The sequence below is a fragment of the Brachionichthys hirsutus genome, chromosome 10 (assembly GCF_040956055.1).
Source record: "Brachionichthys hirsutus isolate HB-005 chromosome 10, CSIRO-AGI_Bhir_v1, whole genome shotgun sequence".
In the NCBI taxonomy this organism is placed as follows: Eukaryota; Metazoa; Chordata; class Actinopteri; order Lophiiformes; family Brachionichthyidae; genus Brachionichthys; species Brachionichthys hirsutus.
The window spans coordinates 1586390-1604899 of NC_090906.1; the positions used below are offsets into that span (position 1 = coordinate 1586390).

Below are 18510 nucleotides of genomic sequence, written 5' to 3' on the forward strand. Positions count from 1 at the left end.
CACGCACACACACACGCACACACACACGCACACACACACACTACCGTGGCGGCTGAGGTCACCTGATGGTCAGCAGCAGCTTGGTCTCATCCAACAGTCGGACCGTTCGTAGTGACGTCACCAACTCGGCGATTTCAATTTCTGTCAGAAGTACTCCGGTACTTCAGTAGAAGTACTAATACCAGTACATTAATGTGTGATGCTGCATTTTAATGCGTTTGAGGCTGAGCTCATTTTAAATACTTTATATATATATATATATATATATTTCACCTTTATTCAGGTATAAGTAAATTAAGAATTAATTTTCTTTTTCAATAACGACCTGGAACTAAGTTGCATGTTTTGTTTTAGTTTTATAGACAGTAAAACCATTTTTTCTATTAGATTTTCTAAAATATTGAGAACACATAAATTTTAAATCAATAATCAATCAGGTTATCACAAACATTCATGACAGCGCAACATTTCTGTGCGTTTTGCTGTTGTTGACAGGACACAATAAGGAATCATGTTCAGACGAATTAAAAATGTTTGTAAACATGTGTTTATTAATGTGTTTGTCAACAAATGTTTGAAAGGTGCGCCAGAGAGAGAAACAAGCGCATTCATATTGTAAATTCTAAATGTCCAGCCTGAAGCAGATTCTGTGAGTCAACACTTCTATCTGAAACCCGTTCATCCATCATCGCCTTTAAATAAAGGTTTTTATCCATCTGGAAACCTGCAGCGTGCTCTGAGGGTTTCATCTTTAATCTTTAATGTTTTCAGCAAAGAATTATTAAAATAAAAAAATAACGGTTCCGTATCTTTAAGTGTATTTATGTCGTTTAATCTGCTGCTGATCAAGTTTAGATAACTTTATCTTTATCTGAGGAATTATGAATAAACTAATAAAACAAGTTCAATGAGTTCAACGCCTGAAAAACCCTCAGAGGATCTGAAGGGCTTCTTCGCCCTGAGTTCTGTCTGCAGGTCTTCAGTAAAGGATGCATCAGGTATCAGGACAGCCTCCCTGGTGGACCCGGTCCAAAGCTCTGCAGCTGCTTTCAATGACCCAGACAGGCTTGATTGAGGAAGAAGAGCGAGACTCGATGAAGACGAACGATCCTTCATCCCTCCACCAAGAGGAGTGAATAAAACACGTGTGTCAGATTCTGGTCTTTGATTATATTTATAGGAGAGGAATAAAAAAAAGAGGAAACAATTTCTTTATAAAAATCTGAATTTGGAAAAATAGAAATATAAATATGAAACAAACTTTTATTCTGAGTTTTTTGAGTGATAAATCCTGAAATTCATTTTAGAGATTAAAAAGAAAATGCTCATCTGAATTTTGCTTGTTATTCCTTCTTTTTGAGTAAAAATGTGTGATTAAAATCATTAATATTGTGAAAGAAAATTAATAGCTGTTTTATTTAATCCCCCCAAATCCAAAACAAATTATTATTATTATTTTTCATTATTCTTTAGTGTTTCAGTATATAAATATTTTTAAAAAAGCAGACAATGAGGGAGGAGGAAGAGGATGATCAAAATAGAACGACGAGGGGGCGCCACAGCGTAATGCATTACGCTGTGGCGCCCCCTGCAGGCCTTTTGTTGCTAAAACTGTTTTGCACTCAAACAATGCAGCCTATAGGGCAGCACGGGAAGCGTCTCCCTTGAGGGTTCGGGCGTAAAACTATATCAGAATTAAGCAGGCAATCTGGAAGGTTGACTTGCTGTGGAGACCCAAAATAAAATAAAAATCACGGATCTTATCTTTAGCTGCACCCGGAGTCTATTTAAACCCATCCTTTGCCCAGGTTTCATGGAAATCTGTGTTTTTTCTTTAATCCTGCAGACAAATCAACACATAGATAGAGGTAAATATATATTAACATTAATATCAATAGTTATTTTCATTGAGTTTATTCTGAGGAGTTCATTTTCTAGCGATCAACAGAGACTATTGTGTGATTTTTGCCTGGTCTGTTTTTAAACTTTAGGATTTCTCACTCTGACCAGAAGGCGTCGCTGTAAAAATGCAGTTTTCCCCGTAGAAGAAGTAGCGGAGCAGGAAATAGTAGAAGAAGAAACGATATTCCGTAAACGAAATGTCTGCTCCGAAAACCATTCCCAAAGATGCTCAGGTAACGCAATTAAAGCCGCGCGTTTTAACGAGATAATCCGTGATTTTTAAATCACAATTATAAATGCATTTATAAGCGACGCGTTTGTGTTCATTTCTCGAAAGCTGCAAACGTTCGGTAGCTTCTCTGCTAACATTAGCTTTGAATTACAATTCAGGCTAACGGCGCCAGCTAGCCAGTTAGCTTAGCCGGTAATGGGTGAGCGTAAACAGGAGTTAGCTGTTTGCTACTCCGCTCAGTGATTCTGGATTCTGTTCGGGAAATGAATGCCAGACTACAACATCTGATTAATTATTCTGGGCGCCTCGACCTTCCGCCCAGTTTCACCGTAAAAGGTTTCCAGGAAAGCTAGAAGCTGCTAGTACAGCTCATTAAAGCTCATTAAGGCTCATTAGAGCTCATTAAGGCTCATTACAGCTCATTAAAGCTCATTAGAGCTCGTTAAAGCGAGCTGTACCTGTATTTGTTCATAAACTAGCTAAGTCGTAACTGGTTAGCGATCATGAATGTTTCAGGCTAAAACTCACACGTTCTGTCTCTAATCGTTTCCACATTTGGTTTGGTTGTTACTAATCTGTTCCTGTATCAGGTGATGATCCAGATCCTGAAGGACATGGGGATCACCGAGTATGAACCCAGGGTCATCAACCAGATGCTGGAGTTCACATACAGTGAGTGAACGAGTGATTTTTGGGGGGGACCGGACTCGGCCCGTTGGTTTTCAGCGTCTCTGAGGGTTCCCTCTGTTCACAGGATATGTGACCACCATCATCGAGGACGCCAAAATCTACGCCACGCACGCCAAGAAGTCCACCGTTGACGCTGACGACATCAAACTCGCCATCCAGTGCCGCATGGACCAGTCGTTCACGTCGCCGCCGCCTCGCGACGTGAGGCTCCGCCCTAGAGACGAGCTCATCTCTTCTCTTTTGCTCTGTTTTTCTGGAGCACCTTGTGAAAACCGATAAAAACCGCTCACTGAGGCAATTCTGGATGTTTCTGTCAGTTCCTCCTGGAGGTTGCGAGGCAGAAGAACCAGACTCCCCTCCCCCTGATCAAGCCCTACACCGGCCCCCGACTCCCCCCGGACCGCTACTGTCTGACGGCGCCCAACTACAAGCTCAAGTCGGTGCAGAGGAAGGTAAGAGTCCTCGACGTTCACCTTCAAGGTCGTAGCGATCGCGTGACGGGAGCAACCCTTCTCCTCCTCCCAGGTGATGTCGTCTTCCAGTAGGATTTCGGTGCCTCGCCTCAGCGTCGGCGCCGTCTCCAGCAGGCCGAGCACGCCGACCTTGGGTTAGTTTGAGGTCGTGTGACGTAGAAGCGCTTCCTTTACACGTAACACGTCCTTGGAAACGTCACATTTCAACACTAACCCCTCAAGCCCAAATAAAACCGAGACAGTTCAGGTGCGACCAGAGTCCTGATTGGTCGACTGATCCTGGCTATGATTGGTTCTGTCCAGGGACGCCGTTAGTCCAGTCCGTCACCACGAAAGTTGGGACTCCGGTGTCTTTGACGGGTCAGAGGTTCACGGTTCAGATCCCGCCGCCGCCTCAGGCAGCCGCCGTGGCTAAAACCAGTAAGAATCAGTCATTGGGTCTGATATCAGTGTTCAAATGATGAAGGGTAACCCTCGCTCTTCTTCTCCTCGTCCCAACAGTCACGCCGTCCACGCCCGCCGTGTCCAACGTCCTCATCAACCCTTCTCTGATTGGCTCCAAGAACATCCTCATCACCACCAACATGGTGTCGCAGAACTCCGCCGGGGAGTCGCTGAAGAGGAAGCACGAAGACGACGAAGACTACGACGCTTTATGACGGCGCTTTGCGCTTTTTCGTTCTAAGGAAACTGAATCATTCAGAACTCTTTTTTTGGCCTGGTCACGCCGGCTGACGACCAGTACCAGCAGCTTACTGGGAGGTCTCGTATTTCATGTTAGAACTGGAGCAGAAAAAACCAGCTGTGATGTTTCTCTAATTCACAATAAACTGCATCAAAAGTCAGCTCAGTTCGTTGCTCCTTCAAACAACCTGAAATGTAGCCGTCGAGATCAAAAGGACATCATTTGTGGGAGGAGTCACCACTGGTGCAACAAGTTCTCTCATCCTGAGCTGTGATTTACCGGCTTTGAATGTTTTTCTAAATTAAATTATCCATTTTCTTGCAGGTGAGACGATCGCCTGCCGTTTCACTCAAATTGAAATTATTTCAAAAGTCTTGACGAATATTTAAACGATAGATTCTAAACCGTATTCAGTAACAGAGAGGGAGTTTGAGTAAAAAACAAACATCAATGAATAATACATTTTCTAAAATCAGATTTGAATAAAGAAATTGTTTCAGACCTTCACGCAGAACAAAGTCCAACAAGCAGCAGGATCTGTTAGTTCATTTTGCCTTTAATAAAAAGAAAACAAATAAAAATCTCAAAATAACAAATACATGGCAAAATAATAGACTCTTAAAATGATTATGAGAATAATCATGGTCGCAATGAAGATACAGTAGAAGTAATAGTCACCATAATAATCAGAAGCATAATCATAAGTCGAGCTTTTCTGGTGTTCGTCCACCAGGAATCACGGGGCGTGGCACTTGTCAAAAATATTTTCACACTTAGCAAAGTTACCCCACAAATGCACGACAAAGTACAAAGTAAGGACAGAATCACAGCTCGTACGATTCACAGCACTGCTCAAAAAATAAGTTTTATAATTAAAAACATGCTCCTTCCCTTCTGGGTGACGGTCGCAGCTCCAAAGAGCGTTGGGGGGGGGGGGGGGGGGGGGGTGTTGGCAGCGCTTACACGAAAATCAAACAATTGTCGGTTTGTGCGAAGCCGCGAAACGCGATTTTGAAAAATGATAATGCGGCAAAGGATCAACGCTCAAGCTGAAGTCACGTCTGCAGCTCGGCGGGTTGGTGAAAGTGCGGTGCGCGTCGTGAAATGTTGATCCGTGCAGCTTTGTGAGGGGGGAATGAATGAATGAATGAATGCATGAATGGTCTGAAGGCGATGGAGGAGTTTGAAACCAAGCTTTAAACGGATGTTGGTGCAGTTCACGTGGATCCGAAGGGAAACACTGGTGTCCTTTGATCTATTTTAAGCACGTCTTCCTCCCCATTGGCCTTGAAGGCATTAAAGAACCGACCAAAACCGGAACCGCAGCGAGGAAATAGATTGCTAAATTTTACTTTGATAATTGCACATTGATAAATCAAGTCTTAAAAGAAAGGCTTTTGGCAAATATTTAAATCGTAATTTAATCTAAAAAAAAAAAAGGTCTGAATTATGAAGTCAGTTTTATTGCATTTGACAATGAACAAATAAAGTTAATTGAACACATACGACCGATTGTTTCATCGATCAACGCTTTTTTTTAACCTAAAGAGACTGGCAACATGACATCCGGCTTCGTTGTTCTGGAGGATTTTCCACCTGTCAGGCAGAACTCGGGGCACAGAGGATAATGATCACAAATCATTGCATTTGAAATTATGTGGACTGGAGGAAGACCTAATTACACAAAATAAACAAAAACTTGAGTCGTTCAAGTATCAGCAAAGATCAGTTGGAGACGACGTTAAGTACGACTCTAGAATCCCCCCCCCCCCCCCTTATTAGTGAGTCTGTCCAAAAGTCAAACCGTGTCGCTGCTGGTAAAGATTCTTTTGGCTACGACGGTCAGGGACGGCCGTTGAGAAGCTGGACTCCTATTGGCCAGAGACTAAACGGCGCCAGGGGATCCTACGGATGCCGCCTGGTCCTGAACACCACGTCTTTGGGTGAGAGGCGATGATGAAGACGAAGAACAGCAGTGTTTCCCTCTGACCGGTCTGAAGGGTTTGAGGCCCGAACCCGGCGTTGCTCGGCTTTCTACCAACGCATTTCTGACCTCAGAGAAAAGCCCGGCGACGTTCCGGATCCAAACCCAACAATCAATCCTTATTTCTCTTTGACGAGCAGCCGCCGGGTCACGGCGACACAAACAACCCCCCCCCGTTCAGATAGGAGGTGACGGCTCCAATCAACTATAGCAGCAGGTTAGAGGTCATGTGATCCACATCCCAAAAAGACTCAGAAACAGCTCGACTTGAACCGGTTTCAGTCTGAATCAAACCACGGAACGCCTGCTCTCTGGGCTTGATCCATTTCAAAGACCAATTTGGAAACAGTTTTGTTTATTCTCAACGCTTCTGACGTTTGACCTCAAACTGTTCTCCTTGGCCGAAGCTCATTTTGCCTGAAGTTCAGAAACGCATCATTTCCTCCCGTCAGACGGCCGTTATTTTAGGAAACGGCTTTTCGGCCTTTCCTCGGGGACGCGGTAACTTCCAGAGCCAGAATGACGACATCAGGAGCCGTAAAACACAGCGACGCGCTGCATTCTACACGAAAACCGATTGAGATGAAAGAGAAGTGCTAAAACGCCGAGGCGGCTCGTCCTGAGGAGGAAACGGAACGAACAAACGGCCGACGGGTTCGGGGCGCGGTGAGCGAGGATGCTGGTGGAACGGAACAGTCGGAACATTCGTGACGGCGTGTTGTCGTTTATCGTTGTCGTTTACTTCAGACGCCGCTGGAGGGGAAGACGAGCATAAACCTAATTTCGTTTGTTTCAAATCTCGATGTTCCGGTTTTAAAGTCGAAGGAGAAACGCTGCTGCAACTTCCTACATCGTTCATTTCACATCTGATCATTGCGCTAACCTCACAGGCTCCGCCCACTCCCGACTGCACAGAAACAACGAGCGGCTGACACTCGTCCCACGGCGGCGCCGTGTCCCGCGGGAACTTTAACGTCGCAACCTTCGGAGAAAAGAGAAACAGAAGACGGGAAGAACGAACGGCGGCGCGACGAATGGCTGAAGCGAGAGGGGAAGAACCCCCGACGCCCCCGAGTGGCCTCCATCCGGCGCGCATCCGTCCCCTCCAACCAGGGAATGCAACATAGAGACTGTGTGTGTGTGTGTGGGGGGGGGGGGGGGGGGGGGTCAAAGCGAGCGTATGAAGGTGTTGGCGAGCTTCTAGCAGTCCTCGTCCTTGTCGTCCACGGCGCCTTTGAGCCGCAAGCGGGCGAAGTCCTCGAAGACGAAGTCGTCGTCCTGGGAGATGCTGCTGCGAGGACAGACAGGCGGACAGAACGGTCAAGCAAACGGCCGACGGTCCCGAAAACGACGGATTCAGAGATTCTAGGAAGGTTTCTGGAGAAAAGAAGGGAAGAAAATTATTTTATAAAAATAAAAAAACAACTTGATGCTCACTTTGTGTCGAATTCTATCAAATTGGTGTCGATGGGCGGGTCCATCTCTGGCACAGCTGCAACACACAGGAGCACACGCACGTTAGCATACCGTCGTTCCCACGGAAACGGGTTCTTAAGGGTTGAATGTTGGTCACCTGACTGTGGGCGGGACACCGGCGGCTCCACCGGTTTGGGATGCATCAGGATGAAGGGCAGCTCGACCGACACGTCTCTGAAACACAAACACCGACAGTCAGAGTTTCATTTCTCTTTTATCTTCTTTGACAAATGGATTCATCCCATCTTCTGGTGAACAAAATGTTTGTTTGATCTATTTGGAAGTTTGTTGCTAATTAAAATGTGGGTCAGATCGTTTTATGACTCGAGACACGAGGTCTGGCCTGATTTTATCGGCACCGATCGTATTTTTCTTTTATGGCATTGACACGCTTGGAGGATGAACGGTGGGTTCGGGGTCTGAGGAGAGGAAGTGATGTCATGAGGGCGTGTCTCACCCGCCACGCGAGACCACCAGCTTGACTTTGACTCTGTACGAAACCAGGATCCCCAGAACCTCCTTGTTGGTGACGTCCTTCACGCTGAAACACACGGCGCGCCATGGTCACGTGACTGCAGACACACACCTGTGCAGCACCTCTACAATGTGTGTGCGTGTTACATGGCGTGTGTGTGTGCGTGCGCGTGCGTTACATGGTGGAGGAGGCCAGGTTGGTGTCTTCGTGCTTCAGCTTGCCGTCCAGAGCGAGTCCCCTCTTCTCTCGGTTCTTGTCGAGCGTCGGGGTCAGAGTGTACACCTTGCAGAAGGTGGAGCTGGACGACACCTGGTCACTGGGGAAACGGCGTTACCAGTTAAGCCCCGCCCCCTCAGCACGGGCCGACCTCGGATCAGAGCACAATTTACCGTCGATCCCATTTCAACGCCTCCATCATCACCACCAAGTCACTTTACACAGAGTCAAACTGGTTCGTCAAACCGGTTGGAACCAAATGTAAACAGCTCAGTCGAGCTCTTTAAATCCCGTTTAAATTGGATTTAAACCAGAAGGGAGTTCATCTCATTTAATCTGAGCTCATCTCAGACCAGGTTTCACGTCTTTGCGAGATCATTTTCTTCAGATTCCATTGACCAAACTAAAAGTAGCTTTAATAACAACATGCGAGTTCGTCTCCAGGGAAAGTTGCGGTCGTCACGGCGACAGCTTCTGAACTCAGTAATCGTTTGATCCTCATTTCAATCGGAGCCGTTCCATCGTTTGGATGAAACGGTTCGAGACAGCAAACTGGGACTTACTCTGCCTCCTGCTGGGCCACTGGGCATTTATACTGGGCAGTACTGAAGAGGCAGATGTCGGCGTACTGGCGCACTGCAGAGAGGAGAGGGGGGGGGGGGGTGGGGGGGTCCAGCGTTAGCAGCATGGAAGCACCTTTACCTTAGCCTTCAACGGGAGGAGAACCTCCAGACGCCTACAGGCCGCCGTACCCGAGATCTTCACCCGTTTCACCGTCTTGGTGGAGTTGTTGGTGACGTGAACGTTGACGCTGATGGGCTCGCCGTGGTAATACAGCTGCACAAGGCATCATGGGAAAATAAAAAGGCCCTCATTAGTCTCGCTATTTACAAACGGACGAGCTGAACTGTGTGTGTGTGTGTGTGTGCGCGTGCGTGCACCTCCTTGTCCAGGGAGGCTTCCAGGTGGAGGGACCGGTCAGACATCAGGAAGCTGCGGGTCGTTTCCACCATCGGCTGCGGACCCGGCTTCTCCGGGGCGTACTGAACCTTCCGGATCACCAGACGCACAGAATTCCTGGAGACAGATTCAACATGTCCGAGTCCATCGGCACACAAGTCACCGGCAGCTGGGACACGCCTCCACTGACAGACACACGATGTTTGAGGCCGACGGATTGGCTCCCAACAGAAACCTGCTGCAGGAAGTGGTCTCTGCTGAGGAGGGGACAGACTTAAACGCTCGGTTTCCCCTCCGACACGTTTTCGGGCCTCCCGTGGAACGCCGCTTCCTGCTGGTCTCAACTCACCGCTTGTGAATCTTCTCTTCTATCGACTTGGCACAGAAAGCTCGGATCTCGAAGTCGACGCCGCAGGCCTGCGAAGAGAAACGACTTCAGCACCACCGAACGCCGTCGCCGAGCCCTCGTTCTGATCGGCGCGCCTCGATCAACGCGAGACCCAAAGGAACGACCTGAGCTCGAACAATAAAACGACGGAGAGAAGCAGGAAATGAAAACACACCTCCGGTCCGAATCTAAATGGCGTTTCCACTTTATGAGAGACTTTATGAACCGTGTCTGGAACATTTGACACTTTAGACCAGCTAAAGGTCAAAATAAAGTTGACCTCCCAGCGACCCGGAGGAAAACCCGTTTGGTACGACGGGAAGCCGACAGAACTTCACGGAGATTTCTCCGTCACGTTTTTCAAGGACACCGATATTTAGCCGAGGAGCCGACGGAAGGGATTCGGATACTTCAAAGGGAGACGTTTCTAGCTCAGGTTTTATGTCTTTTTCACCAAGGAACCGATAAAGCAAGCGTCACTTCAACTTGATATCAGAAGCAACAGAATCGATGGACTCCTCTTGTCAAGCAGGGCTAGACTACGTTTATTCCAGATGATTATTTATTCCAGTTTATTCCCGGATAAATGCAGAGGGTTGAGCAGGAACGGCATCCGGCGTAAAACTAGCCAGAGTTCAGCAGGCAATGGACTAGAAGGTTGAGTCGCTGTGGCGACGCCTGACGGGACGCGGCGAGAGACGAAGACGAAGGGTGAACGGCCTGCTGAGGAAACCGTTAATGGAGGCTCATCGACTTTATGACATACTGGAAAGCGAGCGAACGACAGTTTAGAGAGGAAATTGACTCTTTCTGCTCCAGAATCACAAAACAGCATAATATACTAACGGTAATTTGACACGGGCCGACTTACGACCCAATCGGCATACGACAAAACCCTCGGAACCAACCGAGGTCGTAAGCCGACGACCTCCCGTGATAACTGAGAACACAGAATAACTGTACTTGGAAATATCTCTTAGAGGCTAGCCTAAAACTATGGTTGTGTACATTAAACTATTGTACACAGATCCTCTGTCACTTTAGGAGTTGTTCATTATTTCTGCGTTGACAGTTTTTATTTTTGTTCTTCGTCTCACTTCCTCGATGGATCCAGCTGGTCGCGTTCGTCTAGTTTGATCCAGCGCAGACATTTCTCATAGTTTAAGGGAATAAAACGGACACCCCCCCCGCCAGGGGGGGGGTGTAACGTGACTGCAACTTTGCACCATTTTTTGCATGATGCACTAACCAATGCGCCAGTAGGTAGGTTTGTCTGAGGCACGCGTCGACCAGACATTACTTGTAGCATCGTGATTGGCTTACTGAGTCACGTGGGCGTGTTCTAAGGAAAGTTCAATTGGGAGCTGGATTTAGGGATCAGTGGTTAGTGTGTGTGTGTGTGTGTGTGTGTGTGCGTGCGCTACCTTCCCAGTGTCTTCCGGGCCAGGCTGTAAAGTGACTGAACACGGGAGGTTCTGAGGAATCTGAAGGAGCAGAGAAACAAAAACACAAGTCTGTCCCTGAACTCGTCGCCGACGCCGCAGACGTAGCCCGAGGAGGCGGAGCTTAGAACCCGTCGCTCCTCAGAGACCTGCGACTCACAGTGAAGTAGAAGGGGTGTGCATGCTGCCCCAGCTTCTTCAGCAGCCTCTCCTGCAGCCGGCTGTTGGGCTTCCTCTCCTCCGGCACCGGAGGGAAGGCCTGTTGGACGGACAGACGGACGAGCGGTGCAGAGCCGTCGCGAAACAATCACGCCGATACCCGAAGGAAAAAAACGCTTCGGGTTTTCATCGGCATAATAAAAAGCAGTCACTCAGAAATGACTTTGTCTGTCCCTGAACTACGGGACGAAGCTTCTTTCAGAACCAGAACCGGATCATATTAAAGCTTTTAGAACTCTGACCTGGAAGGTGGAGATGTAGAGATCCTTCCTGAAGGACAGGCCGAGGACGTCCAGGTCCTCACGGCCGTAGCGAAAAGCACACGTCAGTGTGACGAAGACTAAAGAGAGGAGGAGGAGGAGGATTCAGAGACCGTCTTCATCATAGGACAACCCGCATCGCTTGTCCTCTCGAGAGACACGGAGTCCAGTCTCCATTTCACACAGAACGTTTCTCAGTACATCCACCCAAGTGGAACCAGCAGCCAGAAGCCATTCCCAGAGCTCCCAGTGAGCCCGTCTCCAAACACCGAGCTGCCGTGAGCCAGAGAGGACGCCGTCCTACCTTTCCTGTCCTTCAGATACTCGGGGTCGACGAGGATCACGCCGTCTGCGAGCAGGAAGGGATCATCAGTCAAACCGTCTCCCGCTAAACGCACGCGAGCGTCCGGACGGAGACGACTCACCCACTGGGTCCACGTGGTCCAGGTGATCCACAAAGTCCCTCTTTCCCAGGTACACCGTCACCTGCAGGGCCCAATCACAGCGGCCGTCTTTAGGACGGTTGTCCGACCGTCGGTTCCGTTAGTAAACATTTCCCCCGATGACTCACCTTACAGTTGGGGCTCGACTTCTTGAAAACTCTGAGGAAGAGGAGGGAAGGGAAGGGAAGGGAGACAGAGGAAGACAAAGACGTTTGTCATTTATTTCGATTGATCTCGACCCATGAAGAGCGAAGAGGAACCCTCCAGGCGACGCTTCAAAGTGCCGACTGAGGCCCGGAGAACCAGACGAGGGAACGTCGGTTTGAAACGAAGCCGCCGTCTAGTTCTACTCAGCAGGAAGGAAGTGCCTCGAGGGAGAAACTCCAACTGCAGAGGGGGGGGGGGCAGTAGAAGCCCCCACCAAACCCCGCCCCCAGCCCTTAAATTCTGTCTCATTCTGCTGAATCTACGAGAACAAGTAGAGGAAGTTATAGTCAGACCGACGAGCTTCACCGTTTCTCCTCTTCATCGGTAGAATATAAAAACACTCCGACCGAGTTAAAGGACTCAAAGTGTAAAACAAACGCCCCCAGCAGCCCGTCCAGACGACCTTTTAGTTGGGATTGGTCAGTTCTAAGATCTAAACGTGGCTGCATCAGGTTCAAACTGAACTCGACGGTTTCCAGAGGGGGCGTGTCCATCCAATCAACGGAGTGAATTCAGGGCGACCGTCGGGCAACAAACCGTTTCCTGTCTGCAGGCGTGTTCATCACAACAGGACTGTAGCGGCTGCAGCCGAGTTGGGGGGGGGGGGTGTAGCTGTTAGCATGCAGGTTACCGGCTACCAGGACGCAACGCACCAACCTCATCCTCCCCTCTGAAGGAGGCGGCGTGGATAAACCAAAGATAAACATCAAGAGAGATATCATCCGTTGCTGAACCGTGGTCAGAAGCTAAAGGCGCAGACGACTGGTCTGAAATGTGATTCTGTTTTTGGATTCCTGACGTCAGATGTTTATCTTGAGCTGCAGACAATCTGCTTTTGTTGCGTTCATTTTCCACTACAACACTCTGATGGCCGCCGCCGCCGCCACGGGAACAAGCTCCGGAAGAGAACCGGTGGTTGCGTGTAAAACGCGCTTCGATGCTTCCAAAACTGTCCTGCCGGGACGGAGACTCGGATAAACAGCCCGCAGAGACGGCGTCCCCGGCGACGGCAGACTGCGTCACCGCTTCGTGCCCGAACACGACCTGCCGAGTCTCCGGCGCCGGGCCGGACTCTCGTTACATCATCCCTTTTGTTGATGGTGAAACCGTCACAACAATCCTGCCCCAAAACCAGCCCGTGCTACCGCTGACATTGTGCTAGCTTCGGTAAACACTATGAGGAATAAGGTTCTTCTTGTTGTTGCTACGTTAGCCGCAGCTAATGGACTAAACAAGATAAACAACAAGCAGCTTCCAGCAGCAGCCACAGGAAGCTTAAGAGCGGATCAACAAACAAATCAGGCGTTGAGGTCGACCCCGTTTGTTGCTCGTTCACATTCCTGTGATTCTCCTTCGCTTTATGGACAGGAAGTGGTTAAAGCCGAGTGCCGGTATTATTGAGCGATTATGCAGTAAATTAAAGATAATGTCAGGTTGCAAATCGGTTTAGAGTCTAATAAGTTGCCTGCTGTCAGATCAGGCATTTAAAGGATCCGTCAGAAACACGTACGTGTGACAGGAAGAGATCCGGTCTGATCCGGCTTCACGCCACATGTTTGGGTTCTGACGGCGTCAGTGACGCACCTGAACCGTTTGACCGCTTCATTTAGTAACGTTCGGACACAACTGTTATCCGAGATGGTTTCTTGCACCCAGAGGCCAACGTCCTCCGTGTTGGAACTTCATTACCCGACTTTAGAACTGGAGCCAAAGGTAAATATAGAACCTCCGACCCGGCACGGCACCTGTGTGCGCCGACCGGCCGCCTGCACGTTAGAGGCAGACCAACGACAGGAAATGGCAGATCTCTCAGGAAACCGTCTCCGAGTGAGAATTCACCGATCTCCAGCCGGACGGTCTGATGCCGATTCAGCCGTTTGAACACCGAACTGACCCAGAAACGGGGCTACTCATTAGCCGCCGGGGTGAACGTCACATTCAGAGCGCCGTGACTCAAACGCTCCGACGCTCGCTCCGTTTCTGCCTCACCTGCAGCTGACAGCACTTCCTCGTGTTCACTGGGACTTCCTTTCGCACGAATACACTGGAGAGCTCTTCACACTCGCCACCGCCGACCGAACGCCGCCGGGTCACGCATCGTGCTGCTTCTTAGAAGCTCCGACGCAACAGAAGAGAAATGGAAACCAAACCCAAACAGAGTGCAGAACATTCCCTCGCCTCAGAACCTGGGTCCATTAATTACCCTCGCCGAAGGGGAGGCGATGGTATTGCAATTGGGTCTGTTTGTTTGTCTGTTTGTTTGTCCGAGCGCATAACTCAAAAATTAGTAACCCAATCGACTTGAAATTGTGACACAAGCAAGGTTCTATCCGTGGCTCGGTCCTCCCCAAAAATGGAGTTGATTTGGATCTGGATCCAGATTCTATAATTTTTTAAAGGATTCTTTAACATTGCGAGATAGGGCACTTTTTGACATTTTTCTTAATTTCTTCAAAATGCATGGCGGTATGGATCTGAAGAAAATCACACATAAGTATTCCTTAAACGTCTATGACCATCCCTAATTTCGGCCGGATCCGGATCACAATCCGGATCTGAGAACTAATTTTCGTTCTAAAATATGCATTTTTCAGGAGTCCATCCTGACCTCAATTTTGCAGCTAGAGACTTCAGATTTGGCGTGCACACTCACAGTTCATTCTAGTTTCATATATGTCACGGTTGTAGTTGTATCTTTTCCTGTTCCGGAGCCGCAAGCTAGAGCAGGTTTGGCCCCTCTGACCCGGAAGCCCTGTTTACTGTCTCACAAGATCCAATAGTCTTTTGGAGGCGAGGGTCTGCAATCTCTGATTGTCTTTCTAGTTTCTATTTTTTGTTGCTTCTGTCCGGATGACATTTGCCTCAGCAGACTAAAGGCCGGCGGCTGTAACGACGCCACTCGGCGTCGTGCCAGGCGGCACACGGGTTTCCACATTACCTGAGCGGCTCATGAGGACAGGGAGGCGATTGTTAGAAATGATCCCGTTACATAATTGTTAGGACTAATGAACTAATGACCCTGCGGATCAGTGAAGGAGCAGCAGAACCATTTCAGGGAAACATTAATAGAAGTATTTACATAAAATAAACGACACGTCTGCAGAACAGAAACCAGCTCCGACTTCCTTTCATTTAAACTTATTGTTCAAATACATATTCAACAAGATCCCCGCTTCCATTATTACTTCACCGCCTCCCTGACTTGAACATCGTCCTCCTCAAAGCGCCCTGGGTTCACAGCCCGGTGTCACCCGCGGACCTACAGTGACCTCGGATGGCTCCCAGACGCCCCCGCGTTACTTCACACAGGACAGTTCCTACTTCATCTGCTGATCAGATGTCGTATTCAGAATTTCCCCACTCTGCGCTTGTGAAGAAAGCAAAGCAACAGGAAATTAGCTACTTCCTCACGCGCACCGCTGCCATGTTTGAACACAACTGACCGGTCGGAACACAGGATGTAAATGATGTGTACAGCGCAACACACACACACAAGGACGGCATGACGAGGACACACACCGACCGGGTGGACACAGTTCATGTCCATCGACTTACGACAAAGTCACACAAGAACACAAAGCAGTTGAGCAATCCGGTCCGGCTGCTCAGTAAAATGGTAAAAATACTCGGAATGCTGCAGACACTTAACGCTAACACATTTATGGCCGACACGCCCAACTCCATCTACTGCCCACCCCCAGACAGGAAAGGAGTCAGCAGCCATTTCTGATCATCGTTTGTTGTTCACTTCTAGCAAGAACGTAAAGCGTTTCTGTTTTCAGCTGCACGGACAGCAAATCAAGGCTTAGAATTCGGTTGAGCAAAAGAAGAACTGGAAAACAGTCACTTTGATCTTCTTTTAGTCTGGAAACAGTCATTAGTTCGTGGCCCTGATAATTCCTCTTAAAATACGATCCCATCACCATTTGTTTGTTGCCTTGTGGTTTTCACCACCAGCCCGATCGGTCCGTTTTGCTGCCGGTTGCGGATGTTTTAGCGCAGAAACCCGATGTTCAGAGTTTAATGTGCGACTGACAACCTCCAAACCAAACCAAACCGTCCTAGTAGACACTCAAAACGCCCGCCAGCTGTCAGCCGGGGGTCAACACGCTGTCATCTACAGCCGAGCGTGACGCCGCCGGCTTCCTGTACGATAATGTGTCGGAGGGGCACATCAGCGGTTCTCCAAAAGTTGCCACTGTTTGCAAAAAAAGCTCGTCTTTCCTCCCCTCCCTGCTTCCCACCTTCTTCCTAACAGGAAGTGACCGGGAGATTAGGGTGGTAAGAAAGACAGGAAAGTTACCACGGGACTGGGCAGCGCTGGGAGCAAATAGCAGCGTATGTTACAGACAAAGATCAAGAGTCTAAATAGGCCGATCGGAAAACAATGAAAAGGAATAGAAAGATATTCTCTGTCACAAAGCAGCTGCGTGTGAACCGAGTGAAAACAGAATATTTGAGGCTGGAAAATAAGCCGCCCCGTGTCTGCACAACAAACACGCAGGATGTCAACAGATTAAACCTGACTGTCAGCATTTTAACCACAGGCATCATTTATTAAAAACCAGTGTGACTATTGCAAATATAGACAAAACACTCGTCTGCAGTGAACACAGGAAACCACACCGACAACCTGGCCTGGACGAGAGTTAAAAACCTCTTCAGGATTAGCTCAAACACAGACGCCTCTCATACCGATCTGGGTCAGACACTTTGAATTAGGGATGAAACGTACAGAGGAATAACAATGGATCGCAGTATTTAGTGTGTACTAAGCACAAAAACAAAACGTATTAAAACCATGATGCAACCTGAAGCGGCATCTTGTACCAAAGTTCATTACAATAAAGTACAATCTCCTCATACTCGGATTATATTCTGCTCTGTAGTGAGAAGAAACCAAGATGAACTTCTTCCATAGTAAAACAAATCTCAACTATAAACCGAACGTTATTCTGGGGCAAAATATGCAAGTATTACCTTTAAATTACTATGAATTCATCGTAATGCTGCACCGATAATGTATACACTATATAATATTGAAATATCCACACTACTATCACACATTGAGGTTACTCAACTTATTTATATGGGTTTAAGTGAACAGGTGTATAATTTTTTTTAATAAATAAACCCAACGGGGTAAAACTGTGGGAATATTTAGCCAGAGGAACTCGAACATGTATCATACTATTTTAAACAAACTTCCCCTTTTTGTTTCTGTTATTATTCTACCTTAATATAGATCCATCCCACACATTTTGGGTAATTCTCCAGTGTCAACAGAACAACAAACACAAACTACTCCAGAGGCGTTTCTACTCAACTACAGCAAACAGGTGATGCAACATAAAAGAAACCTTTGATCGTCTCCGAAACCTGTTTACAGCTAATTAGCATTAGCCTGCGGTATCTTCAATTGGAAATTAGTAGCAGGCTAACCCGCACAGCCGTCAGTATGCGCAGTCGCGCTGAACTCCATTGAATATATTCTTTATTTCATGCATCCCATGTCTAGCCAACATTATGAAACAAATCGAGACGTCCTGTGAAGCACTTTGGCCTTTTATTAAAATCGGCATTGACAGCAACCATTTTAATTCGTTAAACTAAGCATTTAACCAGATTTTCCTGGTTCGATTCCGCCCACTGCTGCTGCTTTTTGTGCGAGAACCACCGTGGGAATTCTGGTGCACGACACTAAAATTAACCTGCTATTGACGGGAGAGCATTTATGCACGTATCCCCGGTGCTCCAGAGGAAACCGGCGGCGTTAGCCGTCCGTTGTTTTTATTTAACAGTTTCAGCAGCGACATATTGAGATTTGACAGCTTTCCGGTCGGCGGGCTGTCCTCTCCGTTGGACGCGGATGGCGGTTAGCTAACCCCACCCTGCTGCGGGGCTTTCGCCTCCTACGACCGAGGTCACAACACTACAGGTTCACCACCGGGAGACGGACCCGGTCCTTCCGCGGAGGTTCTACTTCTATGAACCTGATAAATCCCCGCTACACGTAGTTGAGGAAATGCCCCCCCCCCCCCCCCGCTCGGGCCAACAGCAGCTCGGCTAGCGATAGCAAAGTGCGTGGGAACGGATGCTAACTAGCCGCTAGCGTTAGGCGTCCTACCTGGTGCCCGCCTTGTCCCCCATCTCCTCGGCAGGCGGACGGTAGCAGGATCCCTTCAAAATGAGCCCGGAGTCGTTGGCGTCTCGTCTCGACCCGACAGAAGCTGCGCGTTTGCTCAGGAAGCTGCGCTCACCCGTCCGTCCACATTGGCGCACAGCTAGCTAGTTAGTATGCTAATTCCATTTAGCGCCGCCTCGACTGCTCCGGGCTTCCGCAAAGGTTAGGATCCCTGCGCGGTCGTGCGCGCGTTTTGCGCAGCGGCTGCAGAAAACGCTACGCAGCCCCAGAAACACGACAACAAACTAAATCACGGTCACCTGGTGATTTAATC

General features: G+C 48.4%; 2 protein-coding genes across 2 annotated transcripts; one reads left to right on the forward strand and one right to left on the reverse strand.

Annotated features, from left to right (window-relative positions):
* Window positions 1-2047: 2047 nt before the first annotated feature.
* Window positions 2048-4094, forward strand: taf9 (TAF9 RNA polymerase II, TATA box binding protein (TBP)-associated factor). Its single transcript, XM_068744792.1, has 7 exons — window positions 2048-2135; window positions 2725-2806; window positions 2889-3025; window positions 3142-3276; window positions 3350-3431; window positions 3601-3717; window positions 3799-4094. The coding sequence occupies exons 1-7, from the start codon at window positions 2100-2102 to the stop codon at window positions 3954-3956; spliced, it is 747 nt and encodes a 248-aa protein (XP_068600893.1). The 5' UTR covers window positions 2048-2099; the 3' UTR covers window positions 3957-4094.
* A 3046-nt stretch (window positions 4095-7140) lies between these two features.
* Window positions 7141-18316, reverse strand: LOC137900872 (arrestin red cell). Its single transcript, XM_068745017.1, has 16 exons — window positions 18180-18316; window positions 11974-12004; window positions 11828-11888; window positions 11707-11751; window positions 11385-11482; window positions 11084-11182; window positions 10906-10965; window positions 9443-9510; window positions 9075-9210; window positions 8886-8970; window positions 8697-8769; window positions 8096-8233; window positions 7900-7983; window positions 7540-7616; window positions 7404-7449; window positions 7141-7254 (listed from the first exon to the last, which is right to left on the reverse strand). Exons 1-16 carry the CDS (start codon window positions 18200-18202, stop codon window positions 7167-7169), a joined length of 1212 nt encoding a protein of 403 aa, XP_068601118.1. The 5' UTR covers window positions 18203-18316; the 3' UTR covers window positions 7141-7166.
* Between the last annotated feature and the right edge of the window lie 194 nt (window positions 18317-18510).